Source organism: Hyperoodon ampullatus (assembly GCF_949752795.1).
Source record: "Hyperoodon ampullatus genome assembly, chromosome: 6".
In the NCBI taxonomy this organism is placed as follows: domain Eukaryota; kingdom Metazoa; phylum Chordata; class Mammalia; order Artiodactyla; family Ziphiidae; genus Hyperoodon; species Hyperoodon ampullatus.
The window spans coordinates 84530944-84556215 of record NC_136919.1 but is presented as its reverse complement, the minus strand read 5'-3'; the positions used below and the strand labels follow the sequence as shown (position 1 = coordinate 84556215).

General features: G+C 36.3%; 1 protein-coding gene and 1 pseudogene across 2 annotated transcripts in view; one reads left to right on the top strand and one right to left on the bottom strand.

Moving 5' to 3' along the window:
- Nucleotides 1-25272, bottom strand: part of VPS13A (vacuolar protein sorting 13 homolog A) — a 265502-nt gene that overhangs the window by 124095 nt on the left and 116135 nt on the right. The window contains 7 exon segments of the mRNA XM_079706494.1: nucleotides 7056-7360; nucleotides 8705-8872; nucleotides 20776-20879; nucleotides 20957-21073; nucleotides 21761-21914; nucleotides 22107-22172; nucleotides 23210-23289. Coding sequence (XP_079562620.1) covers nucleotides 7056-7360; nucleotides 8705-8872; nucleotides 20776-20879; nucleotides 20957-21073; nucleotides 21761-21914; nucleotides 22107-22172; nucleotides 23210-23289 — 994 coding nt within the window.
- Nucleotides 14746-15741, top strand: LOC307054668 (transcriptional enhancer factor TEF-4-like; annotated as a pseudogene). The gene has a single exon. The product of its transcript is annotated as a transcriptional enhancer factor TEF-4-like (transcript).

The window sequence follows — 25272 nt, the reverse complement described above, 5'->3', positions numbered from 1 at the left end:
TCCACACCGTTTTTCACAGTGGTTGCACCAACTTACATTCCCACCGACAGTGTAGGAGGGTTCCCTTTTCTCCACACTCTCTCCAACATTTGTTATTTGTTATTTGTAGACTTTTTAATGATGGCCATTCTGATTGCTGTGAGGTGGTACCTCACTGTAGTTTTGATTTGCATTTCTCTAATAATTAGTGATGTTGGGGCTTCCCTGGTGGCGCAGTGGTTAAGAATCTGCTTGCCAATGCAGGGACATGGGTTCAAGCCCTGGTCTGGGAAGATCCCACATGCCGCAGAGCAACTAAGCCCGTGCACCATAACTACTGAGCCTGCACTCTACAGCCCACGAGCCACAACTACCGAGCCTGTGTGCCACAACTACTGAAGCCCGCACGCCTAGAGCCCATGCTCCGCAACGAGAAGCCACCGCAATGCAACGAAGCATAGCCCCCTGCTCGCCACAACTAGAGAAAGCTCGCGTGCAGCAACAAAGACCCAACACAGCCAAAAGTAAATAAATAAAATAAATTTATTAAAAAAAGAATAATAATTAGCGATGTTGAGCTTCTTTTCATGTGCCTGTTGGCCATCTGTATTTCTTCATTGGAGAAATGTCTATTTAGGTCTTCTGCCCATTTTTGGATTGGGTTTTTTGTTGTTGTTGAGTTGTATGAGCTGTTTGTATATTTTGGAAAATAAGCCCTTGTCAGTCACATCATTTGCAAATATCTTCTCCCATCCTGTAGGTTGTCTTTTCATTTTGATTATGGTTTCCTTTGCTGTGCAAAATCTTGTAAGTTTGCTTAGGTTCCATTGTTTTTGTTTTTATTTCTATTGCCTTGGGAGATGGACCTAAGAAAACATTGGTATTATTTATGTCAGAGAATGTTTTGCCTATGTTCTCTTCTAGGAATTTTATGGTGTCATGTCTTATGCTTAAGTCTTTAAGCCATTTTGAGTTTATTTTTGTGTATGGTGAGGTGTGTTCTAACTTCACTGACTTACATGCAGCTGTCCAGCTTTCCCAGCACTACTTGCCAAAGAGACTGTCTTTTTCCCATTGTATATTCTTGCCTCCTTTGTCAAAGATTAATTGACCATAGGTATGTGGGTTTATTTCTGGGCTCTCTATTCTGTTCCATTGATCCATATGTCTGTTTTTGTGCCAGTACCATGCTGTCTTGATTACTGTAGCTTTGTAGTATTGCCTGAAGTCTGGGTGGGTTATGCCTCCTGTTGTGTTCTTTTTCTTCAGGAAGGCTTTGGCCATTCTGGGTCTTTTATGGTTCCATATGAATTTTAGAATTGTGTGTTCTAATTCTGTGAAAAATGTCATGGGCAATTTGATAAGGATCACATTAAATCTGTAGACTCCTTCAGATAGTATGGTCATTTTAACAATCCAAGAGCATGGGGTATCTTTCCATTTCTTCAAATCATCTTCAATTACCTTTATTAATGTTTTATAGTTCTCAGCATGTAAGTCTTTCACCTCCTTGGTCAGGTTTATTCTTAAGTATTTTATTTTGGGGGTTGCAATTTTCAAAGGGATTGTTTGTTTTACATTCACTTTCTGATATTTCATTGTTGTTGTAAAGAAATGCAACTGACTTCTGTATGTTAATCTTTTTTTTTTTTTTTTTTTTTTTTTTTTTTTTTGCGGTGTATGTTAATCTTGTATCCTGCTACCTTGCTGAATTCGTTTATCAGTTCTAGTAGTTTCTGTGTGGAAGCCTTTAGGTTTTTCTATATATAGTGTCATATCATCTGCATATAATAACAATTTTACCTCTTCCCTTCCAATTTGGATACCTTTTGTTTCTTTTTCTTGTCTGATTGCTGTGGCTAGGACTTCCAATACTATGTTGAATAGAAGATGTGTCTAGATCATTTCTTGAAGTCAAACAAGACGTGATTAAATATAGATGCATAAATGTTCTGTTTTTAGTAAATTCAGACTTTTACACAGTTTAAACTCCAAGTTAATGAGCCTCCTAAAGGTTTAAATTATTACTGTATATCTATAGCCTATTATTAAAATAGAAGTCTTTCATTTCAATATTTCCCTGTAATTTCTGAAATCCCTGGACTTGGCTAAACAAATCATTCTACATTTTCCTATGTCTTCACTAAATGTAGCATTCATTTCTTATCTTAATTGAAACCCGGCTTTCCATGAAGCTCTATTAAAGTCTGACTTCTCTCCAACACTCTATCTACCTCAGAGTTGAGGGATACAAACCATTTTTCTTAATTTGGAACAATGCTCGTCCACTCTCTCTTCTACTCCTTTAAGAGTAACACCATCCAGGTTAACCACCTTCTATTCTTGCTATAATCTATCAATAACCAGTCAGTGTTCATTTTTGAAGACTTTGAGACTACTGAATCTCCAGTTTATAAACCACTCTCTATATTCCATTATTCTATCACTATCTTCTTGTCTTCAATTTCCTCCCTCTCCATTATCTGTCAATGTGACTTTCAATATTTAAAATCCTGTCTCACTATCTTCAGTCACACCTGCTTGTTAAAAACTGTCTTGCCTGAATCCAACAGACTGTTGGATTCCAAATACCAAATATCAAGTACTACATGAAAAAAAGCATATACTGTTAATTCATGGTTATCAACATCAACATGATCCTCAACGCTACTTCAATACATTCTCCTGGTTCCCTTTCCATCATTTTGCTTGCTCCATCTTAACCTCTTTTGAGGGATTTTCATCTGCCATTCCTTAAATATGGACATTCCTCAGCATTCTGCCCCACACGTCCCACTCTACAAATTCTCTGTGCGACCTTACTCACTTTGATGGCTTCGATAACTAGCTAAATATTATTAAACACTCCCAAATCTAGAAATCTAAACACTTTCCAATATCCAGACACTATATCCAGGTGCTTTCCAGATCTGGTTCTAGATATCTTCATATAAAAGTCATGTAACCATTTTCAAGTTACTTTGCCCATTAGAGAACTTGTTAACATCTCCACTCTACTTTTTTTTCTGCATTGCTCTGTCATATCTCGCTGAACTGCATTATTACCAAATGCTGAATTTTACAAACCTGAAAGCTGGAGTCTATTTTAACTACTCTCTTTTAACCCTGACACCCCTTTAATAATCAGTTACCTTTAATTCTACTTCTCAAATTTGTCACACCTGGTTAGTCCTCTACTACCTCACTTCCTTACCCTAGACTGAGTCACATCTAATTCTTATGTGAATTACTCCAGCAGTTAGCAAACCATTCTTTCAACTTCCAGTTTTGTCTCCTTTTGACCTATTTTCTGCAACCCTTCCAAAATCTAAATGTGATCCTGTTTTTATGCATCAGCTCATAAAATTCATTAAATAGTACCTATCTCAACAATCTAATGAGGGAGGTACTATTTATTCATCCCTTGTAAAGACTGCTCACTATGATACTTCACGTTCCTAGCACAGTGCCTGGGATATATTACATGCTTAATAAATACTCAAATATTCAATTGATAGAAATTTCTCCTTCCATCTAAGATGAAATACCATGAACTAGATTTACTCTCCTGTCTGAAACAATTCCTCCCTCCCCTCACAAAGACACACATGCAAAATATATTAAAAAATGGTTTTCAAGACACAGGACATTAGGCAATGGACACTGATTACTGAGACAAGAAAAAACAAGATGAGCCCTAATGCTCCAACTTCAATTGTTTTGAGATAATTTAAAGGTCATGGAAAAGCGGGGGGATGGATAAGCCAAGAAATAACCAGTAAAGTCCATGAGTTACAAAGACAGACCTGAGAGTCCAGGGAAACCAAGGCAGCTAGAGTTCATATGGTAAAATTCCAGAGAGGACAGAGCTACAGAGAAGAACTCCAAAATTTTAGTACTAAATGCCTATACTAGAAAAGAAATGTTCAAATCAATCATCTGAGCCACCACCCAAAGAAACTTAGAAAAAGAGCAAAATTAAACCCAAAGTAAGCAGAAGGAATAATGAATATCAAAGTAGATATCAATGAAAGAGAAAACAGAAAAAGAAGAGAAAAAACCAAAAGCTGGTGCTTTGAGAGCAATAAAACTGAACTGTCAAGAACGGATAACCAGGGAATGGCCAAGATAGAGGAACAGGAAGACTCTAAGATCACCTCCTCTCAGGGGCACACCAAAATTACAACTATTTACAGAGTAACTATCAATGAGGATGACCTAAGACCAGCAGAAAAGAAGCTATTTAAAAACTAAAGATATAAAGAAGGAACCACAACAAGACAGGTAGGAGGAGTGTAAACACGGTATAGTAAAGAAACATATCCCCAGGCCACAGATGGGAAGATAATTATAATTGCAGAAGTTCTCCCCAAGGAACGAGGGGTACAACCCTCCTCATCAGGCTGCCCAGCCTAGAGTTCCCAGAATGACTGGCTTTGAAGACCAGTCCCATAGGACCCCCTGAGCTCCTGGCCGCCCCAGGACTCAGCCCTGCCACCTGTGGGCTGACACCAGCTCTGGGACCACCAAGCTCCACAGCAAGAGACGACAGGACCCAGCTCTGACCATCAGCAGGCCAGCACGCACCCCCTCCCAGGACATGACCTTACTCCCACAGTGGGCAGACACCAGCCCTGGGACCACTGGGCCCCAGCCCTGCCCACCAGTGGCCCAACAGCAGCTCTGGGACACCTTGAGACTCTCAACCACCCCAATATCTGGCCCTGCCCACCTCAGGGAGGACACTAACTCTGGGACACCCTGAATACCACAGCCAGCTTTGTCAGGAACTGGCCCCGCCCAGGAATCCCATTCCTGAGTATTTATCCAAAGAAAATGAAAACACTAATTTGAAAAGATACACATACCCGTAAGTTCATTGCAGCATTATTTACAGTAGCCAAGATATGGAAACAATCTGCGTGTTCATCAGTGGCTGAATGGATAAATAAGATGTGGTGCGTGTGTATATGTATGTATGTGTGTATATACACACACATACACACACACACAATGAAATATTACTCAGCCACAAAAAAAGAATGAAATCCTGCCACTTGTGACAGTATGGATGGGCCTAGAGGATATTAGGTTAAGTGAAATAAATCAGACAGAGAAAGATAAATACTGATGATTTCACTTATATATGGAATTTAAATAACAAAACAAATAAGAAACATTGACAAAAGAGAAACCAGTCATAGATACAGAGAACAAACAGGTGCTCGCCCTAGGGGAGAGGGGTGGGGGGAGGAGAGAAATAAGTGTGAGAGATTAAGAGGTACAAACTTTCAGTTACAAAATAAATGAGTCATGGCTATGAAATGTACAGTGTGGAGAATACAGTCAGTAACTATGTAATATCTTTGTATGGTACAGACTTACCATGGTGATCATTTTGAAATGTACAGAAATACTGAATCACTATGTTATGTTACAGGAACTAACATAGTTCTGTAGGTCAATTATGCTTCAAAACAAACAAACTAACTCATAGAAAAAGCAGTAAGATTTGTGGTTACCAGAGGCAAGGGGTAGGAGGAGGGCGAACTGGATGAAGGTAGTCAAAAGGTATAAACTACCAGTTATAAGATACATAAGTACTAGGGATATAATATACAACATGATAAATATAATTAATACTCTTGTATGTTACATATGGAGATTGTTAACTGAGTAAATCCTAAGAGTTCTCCTCATAAAAAAATTTTTTTCTATTCTTTTAATTCTGTATCTATAGAAGATGATGTATGTTTATTAAATTTATGTGGTAATCATTTCATGATGTAGGTAAGTCAAATCATTATGTTTACAGCTTAAACTTATACAGTGCTGTATGTCAATTATATCTCAATAAACTTGAAGGGAAAAAAATAATGGATACCCAGTTATCTCATAGGAAAAAAAAAAAGATCAAAAAAACCGATTAACCTCTAGCCAGACTGATTAAGGTATAAATTATAAAGAACAAGAATGGGGGAGGTAACATCAATATAGATACTAATGAGTAAGAAGAGAGTATTTTGAACTTAATGTCATAAAACTCTACAATGTAGGTGAAATAGACACATTTCTTGAAAAAAATTAACAATCACTCAAAAATAATTAATTTGAATAGTCCCAAGTTTACTAAAGAAATGGAAATTGTAGTTAAAAATCTCCCAAGCAAGTACCAGCCCCAGTGGCTTCACTGGTGAATTCCACCAAATATTTAAGGAAGAATTAACACAGTTGTACTCAAACTATTGTAAGTGTATACATATCAAACTTATCAAACTGTATACTTTAAAAGTATGCAATTTATTATATGCTAATTATATCTCAGTAAAGTTGTTTTAAAAATATTCAGTTGATGGAAAGAATGGCAGGAGGGAGACAGACCTGCCAGAAGCCAAAGAGAAGCAGCAAAAATAAAAAGGAAAAAAATAAATAGAATGAGATCAAAGAAAAAAATTACAGAAAGAAAGAAAACAGCAAGTTTAAGTAGTGATGAATCCAAGTTGTAAGAGGAAAAGGGCATTAAATCTAGAATAGATGATTAGAAATAGCACAGTAAAAGTTCTGGAACTATCTGGATATTCACTTATTCCCCTAAATCCTAATCCTATGCAGAGTGAATATGTAAGATTGTACTCTACTGTGTGTGTGTTAGCGTGCGTGTGTGTGTGTCTTTAATTAGCGTATCAGATCCACAGCACAAAGGTGACAAAGTACTTTGGGTACTGCTGTATTTGCTGAGTGAATAAATATATTAGAAATTCTCCCATTTCTTCCATAACCGTATAATTTATAAAGAACTGCAAATAAGTAAAAATATTCTTCCTCAGATAACAAATTTTACAGCATTCCTAATTACCTAATGAGGAATTTTCCAGTACTTCCTAGGTTTTTAAAAACTAGAAGACTATAATTGATCTTACCAAAAAATACTTGGGGAAGAGGAAATCACAAAATTAAGTGCAGTTATAATAAAATTAAGTTCCACTCTAAACAGAAAACTCAAGATACCAAAGCCTTTAATGTAAAAAGTTAGAGAAAGATTGCATTCTACATAAATATATTTGTGAAAAGCTTACCTGTATAGTCGCATTTCACTCAGCTTTATCGTTATCAAATCAATAATGGGTGGGGGGTTGATCTGACTCTCTGTTATCACATGGAATGTATTTTTCATTGTAATTAGTCCAAAATCAGCAACGAAAACATTTTCAGAAACTGGAGACTGTGGGATAACCACAACTGGGGCTTTGATGTCAACATCCAATGCCATTCTAGAACTCCTTTGTGCCAGTTCTTTTACACCAGTAGCAGCCATTTCTGCTGCCTGAACAGTTGCCTCAGCCAAGGCTTGTTTACCTGCTTGAAAATTATCTATAAAAGCCTATAAAGAAAACAGAATTATATTCTTAAGGCTACCATTAATGAATAAAACTATTAAATGTATATTGGTATTTCTGATTTTACCTCCACAAGAAAAATTTTCTCTTGGAACAACTAAGCATTATTTATTCAAAGTTTGACTTGTCTATATTAAACCGTAATTTTCTGCAATAAAGGTTGAGAAACACAAAGATACAGATACAGAAACACAGTAAAACAGGAAAAATCTAGTCCCTGGACCAAAGGAACATGTGGATGCTCCAATGTTTCACTGGCATCTATTTCCCTTTTTATCTCATTTTCCTTAATGGCTAACAATCACACTGTATTTCCCTACACAACCACAATGGACAGAGAGCTTATTTACGTTTGTAAGATAAAACAGTAATAAAAATATGTCTGTCAAGAACTCTATAAAGTTTTCTGATTCCTGAAATGTGGGAAAAATACTAAATGATATAAAATATACCTACAATTATACTTAATTTTCATGTTTAGTTAATTTCATGTTTTAATTATTTTCAATAATTTTTGAGTATAAAGGCATCACAAAAGGGCTCAGTGATATAATGCTTCTGAGTTATAAAAAGAAATCAGAAAAACTTAAACAAGAATACTTTTTCATTTTTACTTTTTATATACAAAAAAGTTTTTATGTCTATAGGAAAAACTGCATGATAACCTCAGTTAAAAAGATCACAAAAACAGCAACATTATTTATTTAGAATCAACTGATTATTTAGTTTATATAACACAATTTAGTTAAAAGAATGAATAGTGAAGTCACAGAGACAGGTATGACACAGGAAAAAACATCAGCTGACAGCAAGGGAAAAACACAGGGGAAAAAAAAAACTATGAAAGGCAGAAACAGAGCTTAAATACCTCAGGGAAGTGTCATATAGGGATTAAATCTAAATCCCTCAAAGCCCCAAATATTCACAGAACTAGAATGCAATAGAAAACAATTTTCTTAATGACCAAACCAAACTTCAATTATATATTTAGCACTTTTAGTTAGAGCTGGAAGTCAGGTAAAACACTCAAACCAATAATGTATAAAGAATTCAATTAATATAGATAACATATATATGATATATAATATACATATATTTAATATGTTTATAAAATACATATTTCAATTAGCTAGAACATTCCCATGTGAAAATGATGTTATATAAACAGTATACTATACATTTCAGTCATGATATATGGTACCCAGAATATCTTGAAAAATCAGGACAAAAAAAAATCAAGTAAGGAATGCTTCATCTATGCTCGATGCACAGCAAACACTTTCCAACTAGTAGGAAAGAATAAATAAAAAACTGATTAACATACTTACCAATATAGAATACAGAAATTTTGTGACAAGAACTACTTCAATGCAACCAACAGTTAAATTAACTTGGCTGTCAAACACATTCATATCTGTGTACGCAGAACCAGCAGTTGCACCCACATAAGAAACCATTTTGAAGCTGAAAACTTCTTTTCCAGTAATATAAACAGCCTTAATGAGAGAAAATTTAATTGTCAAAATCCACTTTCGAAATGATATGAAATGATATTTTTAGTACAAAAATAAAGCAAATGCAAGATATATACACATATCTGGAAAATCCTGTAAGTAGTCAAGCCAAGTACAAATAAGACAAAAATTCTAACTTCTTTATTAGAATCTACACTGCAAGTTTTTTTAAATCAGTAGTGGCAACTCCCTTTATGGGCCATGAAATCAATTTACTAGGTCAGGCACAAGATTTTTTTTTAATGGAAAAAACAGAAAAAAAATCAGAATACACATTTTCATTTAGTGTGTATACATGTGTACTGAGAACTGCCATATAAATATTTTTCAGTCACTGTCAAAACTTAATAAATATTTTCTTCATTTGAGATATATGAATAATTATCCAGGTCCTTCCAAGGAGTTTCCTCCTATCACTATACTTCTGTTCCTTACTAGTTTGTCAAGAGTCATCTCAATTGCCAAACAAGAATTACCTACAGCAGTATAATGTCTCAAGCTCTGCATACCAGTTAAAAATGGTGGAGATATTAGCAGATGTGAAATGCCAAAAATATTCTGAAAGATCAACAGAGCACTCACTCACTTAGTTTATAGCTTTCTTGACCCTCTAAATGCTAGAAGTAAGGCAGAGGGCTGAAGAATCATCAAGAAGTAAATGAATTCCAACCATGGAACAAAAAAACCTCAGGAATCAAGGAGAGTTGTCTGAAGGTTGAGGTGTAAGATAAGACTAAACAGAAGTCTATAGGAATTCTGCTTCTGCCTAGGATGTAGAATGCTGGAGAGACAGTCACTCCAAACCTTAAGAACAAGAAAAACAAAAACAGATAAACTACAAAATCATAACTTTTCTTAAAACCATTAGAAATCTGAGGTCACAAGCCAACTAAGCAGCCTAAAATCTAAAGAAAAAAGGTACCTTCAAGAGAGAACCTTAAGCACCAGCTCACCTGTGGTAAGGGGCAGGAGAAAAGAGCTGTCAGATACCATACAAGTTAGGTAAGAAGAAATCAGATAAAATGGTAAAGGTTGACTATGAACTTATCATGTGATACACAGAATCCCTGGGAGTCACAGACACAAGAGGAGCTCACACTTAGTTGCAAGCACTTCATTGTGTGCTTTCTGCTGGGAGCTTCTGAGTGACTGGGGCCAGAGTGGAATACCAGAGGAAGCTTTCCTTGGTACAACCCTCAAAGAGAGGAGAAGCCTCCACTCTAGAAAAGGCCCAAAGTTCCATCAGGATTATTCTCTTAGAACAGAAGCCTTAAGAAACTAGCAGAAAGGCAGTAACCGTGTTGCCCTCAGAGCACAGGTGAAAATACTATACCCCAGAGGCAAAAATAAAACTCCCTCTACACTCGGGGGAAGAAACCGTCCTGGGACCCATTATAGAGCACCTTCTACTGGAGCAGGAAGGCGTAGTCTCCCATACACGAGCTACCAAAGATCTGAGTCAAATGCCATGGGAGGGATGGACAGGATCACCAAGAATGCCCCATTTCTGAGACCTGGAGAAACAGATCTGGCTAGACTGAACCTGAACTAGGACAAATGACAAGCCTACTTAAAACATCTTCCCAATCTACCACCACCCCCAAATACCATCAAGATGGCAAGCTCTAAGAAAAAGCAGCAGTAGACTCTAAACATCAAGGAAAGAGCCAAGAGTATGGAAAGAGAACTTTCTGAGGTACAAGAGTAGAGGAAAAGTCAACAGCATAGTATGAAGCAGCACTCCAACAACAAATCCCCCACCCCTAAGCACAAGACATAGCTGAAGGAATGTGAAGCAGTGGTATATTGAAGGGAATCATATTAAACAAGAAAACTCAAACCCAGTTCAGCTCTCCATTAACTGGATTCAATCCCCCATGCTAATAGGCTAGCAGAAAAAGGAGGCACACTCACTTTCAGACATAAATACTATTCACTTCTGTCTCTATTATCCTATATATGATGTCTGACAGTCAATCATTAGTTATGAAACAACCCAAAAAGCAAGAAGAAAATAAATGACAAAGCAATCAACAGAACCAGACTTGCGTATAACAAAGATGTTGGAACTTTCAGCCAGTGGATTTTGAATTATTATGATTACTAAGGTAAGTGCTTCTAGTGGAAAACATGGAAAATATGAATGAACAGACTGAAGAATATGAACAGAGAAATGGAAAACAGAAAAAAGACTCAAAGGGAAATATTAAAGATTAAAAAAACATGGTAATAGATGAAGAATACTTTCAATGGGTTTATTAGCATATTCAATGGAGCCAAGGACAAAATCAGTGAACTTAAAAATAGGTCAAAAGAGGGCTTCCCTGGTGGCGCAGTGGTTGAGAGTCCGCCTGCCGATGCAGGGGACACGGGTTCGTGCCCCGGTCTGGGAAGATCCCACGTGCCGTGGAGTGGCTGGGCCCGTGAGCCATGGCTGCTGAGCCTGCACGTCCGGAGCCTGTGCTCCACAACGGGAGAGGCCATAGCAGTGAGAGGCCCGTGTACCGCAAAAAAAAAAAAAAAAAAAAAAATAGGTCAAAAGAAATTACACAAACGAAAAATAATGAGAAAAGAATGGGAAGAGTTGAACAGAGGATCCAAAGGTTATGGGACAATATCTAACAAGAATCTAATAAGAATTTTTGGAACCCAAGAGGAAGACGAATAGGGAGGAGGCGGAGGAGGAAGAGGAGGCGAGGAAGTGAGAGAGTGGAAGCAGAACTATCTGAAAAGGTATAAAAAATATTGAGACAGATCCAGAAAGCTCAGAAAACTCTGAACAGGACAAATATGAAAATGTACTTTCATATACCTAGACATACCACACACAATTTCTCAAGGCAATCAGATAAAGATGAGAAATTATGTACACCTAGCAAAAATATCACTCAGAAAATGAAGGTGAAATAAAAGCCTTTTTTTCCCCCCAGTTCTGATGCCTCCTCCCTGCCAAAAGATGAAATAATTCGTAACCTGCAGACTTGCATTAAAAGAAATGATTAAGTTCTTCAAGTAGAAATAAAAATAACAGAATTTTGAAGGTACATGAAGAAATGAGTTCCGGAAATAGTTAGAATGAAGGCAAATACATCTCTTATAAAAAATTAATTGCTCTAAATAAAACTGACTAAACCCCAGTTGGTAGGTATACATTGTGGACTTTCAGCATACACGAAAGTAAAATATATTACAATAATACTGTGAAAGGCAAGAAGTAGGAATTGACAGTATAGCACTGTTAAGATATGCGATACTACATAAAGCAGTAAAATATTAATGGAAGGTAGACTGTAATATCCCCAATACTATTAATCAATAAAAAACAGAATATCTTCCATAAGTCACATGAGTGACCTGTGACTATCCCCCTTGAGCCCAACAGAAGAGAAGAAATTTTCATAAGACAGTGTTTAGTGCACAGAGGTTGTGGCCTAGGAGACAACAGGTGTAGATAAGGGGTAAATAAAACACCATACTGAAAAATGGGTATTTTAAGTAAAAATCTGTAAACTGAAATGTAAGGTCCCCACATTCTTCAACCAACTGGCTCCCTGAATCTAGACTGTCAGGCCTATACTTACAGTACTTTTCTAAAAGGAAAATGACTGGCCTGAGAGAGGGAAAAAAAAAAAAACTTTAGATACTCAAGTTTTGAGGCCATCAAATCACTACATTACTGACTGACCATCTACCGTGAAGTCCACCTGTCCCAACTCCTGCACACACAAAGCTTCCAATGAGCTCTGAATATCTAGGCAAAATTACCAAGTCCTTCTAGGAGAAAGAAAGTGAAATTGTCATCAGAATCATAGGCAGCAATGTGATTGAACACTAGGCCAGAAGACACAGAATAACATGTTTAAGATCATCTAGAAAAAAAATACAAGCTAAAAAATCAAAATCCAGCCAAAGTACTCTGTAAATATAAATGTAATGCAATATATAGACACTCATGGAGTACTATTCTTATGACTATGAGCCCTGCCTACAGAATCTACCAGGGAATAAACTTTTAAGTAGCCAAAATTTTGAAGATGTCAGCAATAAAGACTGGTGAAAACTCGCATTTAATAAAGAAGAAATGTTTGAATCAGAATATTATCATTTTGCAATCCTTAATGAAATAATGGTTTTTAACATTACAAAAACAACGACAGCTAGACACTGTGCATCCTTTGAAAATACACAACACCAACTATGAAGTATTCTTGCCCTCCCCAGTCCCTGTAAAAAAAAAAAACAAAAATAACCCTGAATCTCACTGAATGAGATTTAACTATCAATTTATAGGAAATACAGGGAATAGAGGAACATGTTAAATATCATGAGAACACAATCAGCAAAAGCTGATGGAAAATTCTACAAAATAAATAGGATAGCAACAAATGGCAAGGGAGAGAAAGAGACAGAAACTTATAGATTAAAACAGACTTAAGAGGCATATTAATCAAAACACACTGTATGGACCTCCTTTGGATCCTGATCTAAACAAACTAAAGGAAAAAAATTATGAGACAGTCAAGGAAATGAGAACTCACTGGATGGTTGATAACATTAAGAAATAACTGTGCCACCAGTCAGAATGGCCATCATCAAAGAATCTACAAACAATAAATGCTGGAGAGGGTGTGGAGAAAAGGGAACCCTCTTGCACTGTTGGTGGGAATGTAAATTGATACAGCCACTATGGAGGACAGTATGGAGATTCCTTAAAAAAACTAAAACTAGAACTACCATACCATCCAGCAATCCCACTACTGGACATACACACTGAGAAAACCATAATTCAAAAAGAGTCATGTACCACAATGTTCATTGCAGCACTATTTACAATAGCCAGGACTTGGAAGCAACCTAAGTGTCCATCAACAGATGAATGGATAAAGAAGATGTGGCACATATATACAATGGAATATTACTCAGCCATAAAAAGAAACGAAATTGAGTTATTTGTAGTGAGGTGGATGGACCTAGAGTCTGTCATACAGAGTAAAGTAAGTTAGAAAGAGAAAAACAAATACCATATGCTAACACATATATATGGAATCTAAAAAAGAAAATGGTTCTGAAGAATGTAGGGGCAGGACAGGAATAAAGACTCAGATGTAGAGAACGGACTTGAGGACACGGGGAGGGGGAAGGATAAGCTGGGATGAAGTGAGAGAGTGGCATGGACATATATACACTACCAAATGTCAAATAGATGGCTATTGGGAAGCAGCTGCATAGCACAGGGAGATCAGCTCAGTGCTCTGTGACCACCTAGAGGGGTGGGATAGGGAGGGTGGGAGGGAGATGCCAGAGGGAGGAGATATGGGGATATATGTATACGTACAGCTGATTCACTTTGTTATAAAGCAGACACTAACACACCATTGTAAAGCAATTATACTCCAATAAAGATGTTAAAAAAGAAAGAAAGAAAGAAATAATTGTGCCCAGCCCCAGGCCAGAAGGCCCACACGGGGGAACCGTAGGCTGGGGCCCCTCTGGACGATGGCAGCGGCTGGACAGGAAGTGAGGAAGGAAGTGAGGAGGGCACTGGCGGCAGTGAGGGGGCGGGGGGAGACAGGGGCCCAGACACAGAGGGTGTATGGAGTCCAGACATCGAACAGAGCTTCCAGGAGGCCCTGGCCATCTACCTACCCTGTGGCTGGTGGAAAATCATCCTGTCTGATGAAGGCAAGATATATGGTCAGAATGAACTGATTGACCGCTACATCAAGCTGAGAACGAGGAAGACTCAAACTTGCAAACAGATCTCTAGTCATATCCAGGTTTTGGCCTGAAGGAAATTGAGGGAAATCCAGTCCAAGCTCAAGGACCAGGTTTTCAAGGACAAAGCTTTCTAGACAATGGCCACCATGTCCTTGGCCCAGCTCATCTCAGCACCTTCCCTGCAGGCCAAACTTGGTCCCGCTGGTCCTCAGGCCCCAGAGCTTTTCCAGTTTTGGTTGGGGGGTTCTGGGCCCCCCTGCAATGTTCCAGATGTGAAACCATTCTCGCAGACACCGTTCTCCTTGTCACTGACTCTCCTTGTCACTGACTCCTCCATCTACTGACCTCCCAGGGTACGAGCTCCCCGAAGCCCTCTCACCTCCTGCTTTGCCCCACCTGCCCCATTAGCCCCAGCCTGGCAGGCTCGGACTCTGGGCACTGCTCGGTTGCAGCTGGTGGAGTCCTTGGCCTTTGTGGAACCTCTGGATGCAGCTGACTCTTACCAGAGGCACCTGGTTGTACACATCAGCCAGCACCAGCCAGCACATCAGCCAGCACTGCCCCAGCCCCAGAGCACCCCGCTTCGGGAATGTGGACATCCGCCAGATCTATGACAAATTCCCTGAGAAAAAGGGTGGTCTGCGGGAGCTGTATGACTTTGGGCCCCCCACGCCTTCTTCCTGGTCAAGCTCTGGGAGGACCTGAACTGGGGGCTGAGTGGTGAGGAGGTGGGGGCCGGCAGCAGCAGTGGTGGCTTCTATCTAGTGAGCAGCCAGTACAAGAGCCTGGAGCACAAAATCCTCACCTGTTCCTCCTGTTCCACCTGTTCCAAAGAAGGTTTGCTTCTTTGGCAAGCAGTTGGTGGAGAACGTGGAGAAGGAGCATGCCCAGCTGGAGGATGGGAGGTTCATGTACTGCCTGCTGCGCTCACCAAATTCACCTGGTGAATTTCCTGCACAAGCTTTGGCAGCTACCCGAGAGCTATATGATGAACAATGTCCTGGAGAACTTCACCATCCTCCAGTGGTGACAGAGACACCCAGGAACTGCTGCTCTGCACCACCTACGTCTTCGAGGTCTCCACCAGTGAGTGGGGGGTCCAGCACCACATTTACCGCCTGGTCAGGGACTGAAGGGGGACCCCAGAAGTGGCCCAGCCCCGGAATACCCTCCTCCCAGGAAGGACCTCCAGCTTTCTTCACGTTTCTTCCTTGGGGAGGGGGCTGCTCCCTTTTAGGACCTTAAAAGGTGGGTGGTGAGTTGAATGGGCTGGGACTGAGAAGAAAGGATAGATCCTGATATTGGGACCTCACAGGGGTGTCTGAAAGGACAGCTCACTCCAGAGCATTTGACACTGCGGACAGGAGTGAGACAACCCCTGGGACAGCACTGGTTTCTGTCTCTGACAGGCACCCTTCCCCTTCTCTGTTTTGGATGTATTGGAGGGCCCCAGTTACACACTGGCTTGTCGCTCTCTGTTTTTCAGGGCCCTCTTCTTCCCAATCTGCCTCTCCTTACCAGCCCCATCCTGGGACCCTAATACCAAATTTTGAAGGTTAACCCTTTCTGTGCAGGAGTAAAGCCAGCTGGGCCCTGGAAATTTTTTTTTTTTTTTAACCTAACGAGATATTTATAAGTGGGTGTTAGGGTCATGACATTTTCTCAGCGGGGCAAGCAGTGGGGTGAGGCTTTTAAATCTCATGTCCCCTTCTAAATAAGCTGGGGCGCTAGGCTGTGTTGCCTCCTTCTCCTCCCCTCCCCCCAAAGTGTGTTTTGACAGAGGATAAAGCTATTTTACCAAAAAAGAAAGAAAGAAAGAAAGAATTGCTTGCTTTTTAAAGGCAAAATACCAGTGGGATTGTTTTTTTTTTGGTAGACCGTGAAAGGTTCTAAAATTTATATTTATATATGTAAATGCAAAAGTCCAGGAACAGCCAAGACATTATTGAAGAAAAGGAACAAGATGGAAGATGAATTATAAAGCTTAAGAATTAAGCTCAATAATTCAGTTTGGAATTGAAAGGCAGTATAAAATAGTTGTTAAGAGCATAAACTACAGAGCATGAATGCCTGATTTTTACATCCAGGATGTTAGATGAAGCTCTACTAGATATGTGACCTCAAGAAGTTAAACCTTTATGTGCTTCAGTTTCTTTATCCATAATATTGGAAAATGAAATTCTGATCTAAATGGCATTTGTGAAGATTAAATACCTTAATATTTATAAAGCATTTAGAACACTATCCAGCACCAAATAAGGACTATATGTATGTTTGGTACTGATTCAAGGATAAGTAAACCAATGGAACACAAAAGAGAGCCCAGAAATAAATCTATCCATATATCTACACTTAATATTTAATAGATATAGTACTGTATACAAGTAAGAAAAGGATAGCTATTTAAATAAATGATACTAGGAAAAAAACAACCCAGTGTGAAAAAAAATGAAATTGGACCCCAGTCTCAATCACAGAAAAATCAATTCCAAGTAGGATGAAAGACCTAACAGTGAAAGGCAAAATTATATAACTTTTAGAAGGTCACATAGGGGAATAACTTTATGAATTCAGGGGATGGAATGATTTAGAAGACAAAATTCTCAAACCAAAAAAGAAAAGAATGATAAATTCAACTTCATTAAAATTAATAACTTTTGTTCATCAAAAGACATCATAATCAAACTGGGAGTAACTATTTGAAACACAAACTAAGCAAGGAATAATGTATAAAATATTAAATGATTTCCTACAAATCAATAAAGAAAAAAATAAATGTTCCTTCCTCTAAAATTGATAAATTAAACCAGGTGCCAGCAAACTACAAACAGCAGGATTAGGTAAAAATGGTTTATATACTTTTAAGTAGTTAAAAAAAATCTAAATAATATTTTGTGACATATGCAAATTATATGAAATTTACATTTTATTATCCATAAAATAAAATTTTACTGGAACACAGCCAAATCACTCATTTACACAAATGACTGCTTTCACACTACAAGAGCAGGGTTGAATAGTTGCAACAAAAACTTCATGGCCCACAAAGCCTAAAACACTTACAATCTGGCTATTCACAGAAAAAGCTTACTGGCACCTGAGTTAAACTAATAGGCATCTCATAGAAGAGCAAGTATAAATAGTCTATAAATATATGAAAAGATGTGCAATTTCATTAGTGGTAAGAAAAATACAAACTGAAAACACCATATTATACACTCCAGATCTTCGAAAAATGTAATATCTGACAATTCCAAGCACTGGCATTGAAATGAAATACCAGATCTCTCTTCCACTGCTCCTGGGAGTACATATGCCACTAGAAATATAGATTCTCTGAAAAATGCTTGCATGAGATATGTCCAAGAACATATCAGGAGACACGTATTGATACAAGACTAGTTACAGAAGCAATACTCATAAAAACAAAAAAGTAGAAACCAAATATCCATCAACAGAACAATGAATAAATAACCAGTGGTAATAAAAATGAATGAACTATACCTACAAACATCAACATGGATACACCTCAAAAATATAATGAATGATAAGATGCAAGGCTAAAGAAATACATATAAAATATGATATCCTTTAAAAAGGGGAGTGCAAGATGAAACAACGTATTACGTAAGGATTCATACATAGTTGGTAACATTTATTAAAAATACAAAAAGCCGGACATAGTTAACTCTCCAAGGAGACAGTACAATAAAGTCAAATTAGGGCATACTGGTGACTTCTGGGGTATGTTCTATTATTTGGCTTGAGGGTTGGGTATAAAGGTATTTGTTTTACTGTTGTTCTTTACATTATATTACTTGCTTTTGTGTATATGCTATATTTCAAAATAAAACATATATTTCCAAATACCACAAAACTGGGCAATATATTGTTTAAGGATGCAAACATATAAGGTTAAAAACTACAATGAAGGGCTTCCCTGGTGGTGCAGTGGTTGAGAGTCCGCCTGCCAATGCAGGGGACACGGGTTCATTCCCCGGTCCGGGAAGATCCCACATGCCATGGAGCGGCTGGGCCCGTGAGCCATGGCCGCTGAGCCTGCGCGTCTGGAGCCTGTGCTCCGCAATGGGAGAGGCCACAGCAGTGAGAGGCCCGCGTACCGCAAAAAAAAAAAAAACAACTACAATGAAGAGTAAGGAGGAAAAAAAGCAAGGATATACAATTTATATAATAGCTTGTTATCATCTCAATTTGTAATAAAAATATGTAAGAACAATAGAAACAAAACCATATGTGCGAGAATTCCAGAAAAGACCCACATTACCAAATCTCACTCAAGAAGAACAAGAAAATCTGATTAGACTTACATCAAGTAAAGAAATGGAACAGTAATTAAAAATTCTTCCCCACAGAAAACCTCAAAGCCACACAGCTTCACTGCTGAGTTCCATCAAACACTTAAGGAAGACATAATATATACCAATTCTACATAAATCTTTCAGAAAACAGATGAGAAAGCACTTCCAAATTCATTTTATGAAGACAATATTAGCCTGATACTAAAGACAGAAAAGTATAAAACAGTGAGAAATACTGGTGTATCTACCACCAAGAATTAACAAGTTTAACAACTGGATAAATTTTTAAACACCCATAATTTACAGTGATATTTTATTTCATGAGAATGTCAGGTCAGCTAGAATTTTTTTCAGGTTATGGCACACATAAATAATAGTATCTGTACAATGATACTAGTATAAATGAATGCTGCTCCAGGACAGAGTCAAATAATCTGAGAACTCTAGTCCTTTATCCAGCTGCCCAGAAAGCTGAAGGGCTCAATATATTATACTTAAAACCCACTCAGGGCACAATAGTGTGTCATGGAACAGTAATTACAAAGCTCTGATCCAGGGCAAAAAGATTATGTCTCTTTGGTTCCTTGACAAGTGGAGAGTTATGAAGGTAGTTTGCTTAAAAATCATATACATTGGAATCAAAGTCAAGAAATATGGAAAGGAAAACGGGGTGGGACAAGAAGACACAAGTGAGAAACTTCATTTTGTAGCTTTTCTTAAGTTGGATTTTTAACCTTAAAGATGCATTAAAAATAAAATTACAGTGAAAAAAAGTAAATGTCTTAGGTTATAATATCAGTTCCATTACTAACTACTTGTATGACTTTTAGTAGATTCATTTATTTATTACATTTACTTTCTAAATAGGACAAATAAAATGGACAATCTACTTCCTAAGTGCTCTAATACTATAATTTTTCAAACAAAAGCAATGGAAGCAAATCAAACCATGGCTTCTGAAAAATTTCTTGTTCTTTATTCCTATGAGCCATGTACCTTTGATGTTTTGGGGACTCTTGTTATCTCATACTAACAAACCACAATAAGAAAATATAAGGCATAAGAATTTTTATTTAACATAAAAGTCAGGTCATCATTGTATATCATCTGTATTATTTGCTAATAAGCCTATACATCTATTTCCTTTCTTCCTGTCACATTCCAAACTTTGACTTCCTGACTCAACAAGTACCTCATTCTTTTCTAATCCTACTATTTGATATTCTCTTCACTCCTTTAAATATACCACCTTACCCAGATGCTCCATTGTTTAAAGATTACCTGTCCAACTCCACAATAGTATCTAGTCCAAGAACCTTACTCTCTTGCACCCAGTAACAACAAAAGGACCTATCCTTCAACCACTTGCCACCTAGTTCAAAGGACTCTCTTAACATTATAATGCTATGTTAGTAAGTATCCATGAAAATAAACTTTAAAAAAAAAATCTCATTTATTCAATCTGACTTCATATCCTCTGCTCTGAAATCTGAAATGTTCATAATACTTCAAAATAGCAAAAAGATAAAAAGTAAATAAGGCATTTGTTACTCCCCTACCCTCCCCCCAACAAAAGCACTCCACAACCAAGTTCCAGCAGTATCACTTGTACTAATTTCATTTATGAGATACTTAATCGCCATTTTACAAATAAACAGATTCTGAGATTAGGCCACCCGACTACTGAAGAGCAGGGCTAAAATAAGAACCTAATTATGCCTAACTTCAAAGCCCATGGACCTACTAAGACACACTGCTAAAATCCGATGACTGTTTCATTTATACCTATGAACAATCTTAAAGGACAATTATATTTAATAATGTTAATGAATAGAAACAAATTCATACCTTTTTGTATACAGCTGCTATATCAGAATCCAGGACAATTATATTCCTTAGCTTTGCATTTATTTCAGTCACTGATGGCCTCATAATCATCTCAGAATCAAGCCCTAAGGGAAAAAAAATTATTAAATTCTTTTTCCTTCATTTAATAGTTCTGAATTTACTTTTCCTCAAATCTTATTACCTTCAATCTTAATTTCTGAAATGTTATGTTTCTGATCTTGAATAAAGATCTGTAAACATGATAATTCTGCTAAAATCTGTAAGGTAATAATATCTTCATTCTTGGATAGTTTTAAAGCTGCAAAAAGAAAGTCATATTGTAAAACATAAGACAAAACTTTTAGTGGTTACCTTACTACACTTATAAAGTAACTGAAATATCACAACAATGATAATGCTAGAGGAAAACGTGATTTGCAAATTGAAAAAAAGCAATATATTACCTACTAAATTAGGAATGCTAAAGAAAATCAAATCCAATGAAAACAAAGCCAAACAAGTGCAAAGAGACAAAACAAAAATAGTTCCTAGATGAGAATAACATTTGAAACTAAGAGGTTGTAGTTGTAAAGTCATAAATCTTTTGAGATTTAATGATTACAGGGTGATACATGTTATTATCAAACTTGCAACTTTTGACTGCTTAAAAAAGCACTCTGATTAAAAAATATACTCATATTATTCAAATTTTGTTAGTTCTATTTTTCTAATTTAAATAATATTAAATGCATGAAATTTAATTACACTAAATACTTTTACTGTATAATCTTCAACTAAAATGAATGATAAGATAAATAAAAGCCACTTTTCTTCAGCAATAATCACTTTATTATTATTTTCTAAAATTAACCTGGTATATAATGAATCTTTCTAAATATTAATCTAGCAATAGAATTCTAAAGCCAATATTATAATAATAATGCAAAAGCCAAAACTTATTGATCTACTTAGTAAAAATTTGATGTTGAATTTTAAAGAAACATACGTATTTTTTTAATAAACTCTCCTTTGTCTTCAGTCTCTGCAATATGCACTGGGGCTGATTTTTCCTCCGAATATGGAAGGATATTATTAAAATAATTTATTGTATTCAGCAGTGCTTCAGTATGTAAATGAATATCCAAAGAGGAAAAATTCACCTAAAGAACAAAGCTGATTTTAGTAATACAACAAATATTCGTCTGTATTCTTTGTGGTATAAAGGATACAATTTATAATATTCAATTTTTATCCTCAAGGATCTTACAGTTCTAGTTATAAAATAATTTTCATAAAATATTTGCTTAGAAATACAGTATCTAATTAAAAAATAAATTATTATTCACCTATACCTTAATCAGTTGCACAACATTGTTATAGGTGTCCTTCAACATGGTTATGGGTAAGTTCTTTTCAGCCTATACAAAGTGAAAAGATCAAATCTGTTAGATTTTCATAGGAAGACATATGTATATATATAATTACATAATGGTCCTAACACACATTTATATAATTTTTCCAGCTATTCATATATATATATATATATATATATATATATATATATATATATATATATATATATAAAATTACTTAAACAAACGATTGCTTCACCAGAACAAATTTGCTAAGTATTCAATAAATGTTACATACTATCTTGCTTATTATCAAGAGTGGATATTTAGGTATTATCACATGTAGAGGACAATCATTTAGTCAGCAACAACTCTGTAAGATACTTCCCAAATCTTCCTATATGTTAAAACAAAATTTTGATGGAACAGTCGCCAGGTAACAAATACTCTGTGGTATCTTTAGATTTGGAACATTTCTACAATATAAAAGCTGTTTAATTCATAAACAACAAAACACTAAAATATCTATTATCAGTAATAATAAAAAATGGTCTTAAAAGTGATATAATTCTCATTTAGCATTAAGTACTGTAATTATTAAAATAACATGGCACTTACATAAAAACAGGTCAATGAAAACAAGGGCTAAATCATATGTAGACCACAGTACACATAAAAACTTAATAAATGACGAAATGGTTATCATAAAGCAATAGGAAAGGAATAGAGTCACTGACAGCAGGAAAATTAGGTAACTTCAGACAATGGTGGGAAATCAAGTGAAAGCCTCATCTTGTATCCTATACCACAATAAATTCCATCAAGACTGAAAAATTTGTTGACATCCTGATGGGGGCGAAATAGCCAAACTGCAGGTCATTTCTACTTAGAATGTGGGCTGCTTATTATCTTGCTACGTGAAGTGTTTATAAATCACAAGTATCTAACAGAGGATGACAAAACAAAAAAATCTTAAACTTTTAGGAGTTATAGTGATCACATCAGAATGAAGATTAAACTGAATATTGCTAAACTTATAAAACTTGATTTTAACATTTCAGCAGTATGCTTACCATAACAAGAATATAAATCAAACTACTTACCTTCACATATTCCAGTGTTAACAGATCTTCCATTGTGTTATCCAGTGTTGTAATCAAATAAACTGGTTTCTTGTTTTCATCTAAAAATAATTTCTAAAATTATTCTTTAATAGAAAAACTAATGGAAAATAAATGCAGGCAATATTAATAATTACAGAATTGGAAAAGAAGGATTTCCTGTATCATATCAATTCTGGGCCTTGATTTCTGTATTACTCAACTCAGGTCCTTCATCCTTTATTTTAAACTCTAAAAATGTAATTTCATCTCACAATTCCCTTCTCTTATGCCACAATGCTGAAGATTCTTACCCTTCTAAACCTAGACAGGAACTGAAGTAAGAAAAAGTAGCAATCAGTTAAAGAAAAAACAGAATGTTTATTAGGAACAATGAAAGGACATGAAGAGATTCTAGTCCTGAGTCATAGAAATAGCCAGAAAGAAAACTGTCAGAATCTCTAAAATCCTAGTTGTAGAGAAAAAGCATCAGGTATCTGATGAGAAACTAAATTGTTGTCTGTATTAGTTTAGATTAAAATAAACTCTATTACCATATTATACCATATTATCAGTCTTTACTAGTTGTATTGTTGCTGCTGCTCAAAATCTAAGAAGATAAGTGAGGAAACTGCTGTAGAATAGTATTTTGTGTAACGTCTTTATAATTATCACCAGCAAATTACTTACGACTGTTCAAAATCAATAACTAGATACTGGAAGAAAGGACTACAAACCAATCATACTACTCTTCAGGAAAAAAATGCAACATATTTCCACAGAATCCTCCAGGTTTGAAAGCTTATTAGCAATTAAGCTAGCCTTCTACTGTACATGCTAATCACATTTCAATCCTTAAGAAGGTCTCCACTTTTTTCACACATTTATTCATTCACCGATTGAATATTTACTGATCATTTACTTTGTGTAAGAAACTATGCTATTCACTTCTTCCTACTCTAAGAAAACAGAAGTAAATATATTACAAAATAGGTGCACTGATAATTATATATCTTATATTATGTGTGTAAGGGTTTTCTTATCCTTTGCTTTTAGGAAAACAAAAAATTATAAAAAACATAAATATTAACAACTGCTATAATACTTCTGGATTACTGGTGAACACTATCAAGTTGGTTTACTTTTCTTTCCAACTGCCAGAGCAAACTTTGATGTAAAAAGCATAATAAAGCAGAACTTTGTATCTTCCATGTATGATAGTTTTTTCAGGAAGAGATAATCATAACACAATTCACCACATGCAAGTTCTCAGAGGCTACAGAACAAGTGTAGAGTATGGAACTAAAATGTATAAATCACATCCAATGATTAAGTTTTCAGGCCACAATACTTAATCTGCTTCCCAAAATACAAAGATCACTTTTAATTCAGGGCTCACAAAGAAAGGGGAAGTTTGCATTATACCAGTTAACTGACATCTTCTGTCTGGGAATGAGTTCCCAGAGAAGATGGCCTTCTCAAATCCTTGAGATGTACATAAGCATATTCTTTACCTTTCTTATTCCCACAGATAGTTCATTTTTAGTTTAGTTCTCTAACTCCCTTATTTTCTGTATCTCAATTCACTGGGGAAAAAAATTCCTAAATGAGTTCAAAAGATTTCACAAGACAGCTTCTATTTAAAACTTAAATAACTTATAAACATTAAAAAAAAAAAAAACAGACAACCATCAAAAGAACATGGAGGAATTCCCTGGTGGTCCAGTAGTTAGGATTCGGCACTTCACTGCCAGGGTCCAGGTTCTATCCCTGGTCAGGGAACTAAGATCCTGTGAGCTGCGCAATGCAGTCAAAAAATAATTTTTTAAAAATTAAAAAAAAAGAACATTGATTCTAGGACAGCTAAGAGTAAGGTACTTTTATACACATGCAAATAGAACACATTCATGTGGTCTCAAAAACAAAAGTAAAGCCCTACTAACTTTTAGTTAGAAAAAAATTATTTTAGCCAACTGTATCGATGATCACTTTGAACATCAATGGTCTAAATGCACCAATTAAAAGACAACAATTGCCAAAATAGATCAAAAAAACAAGACCCAAGT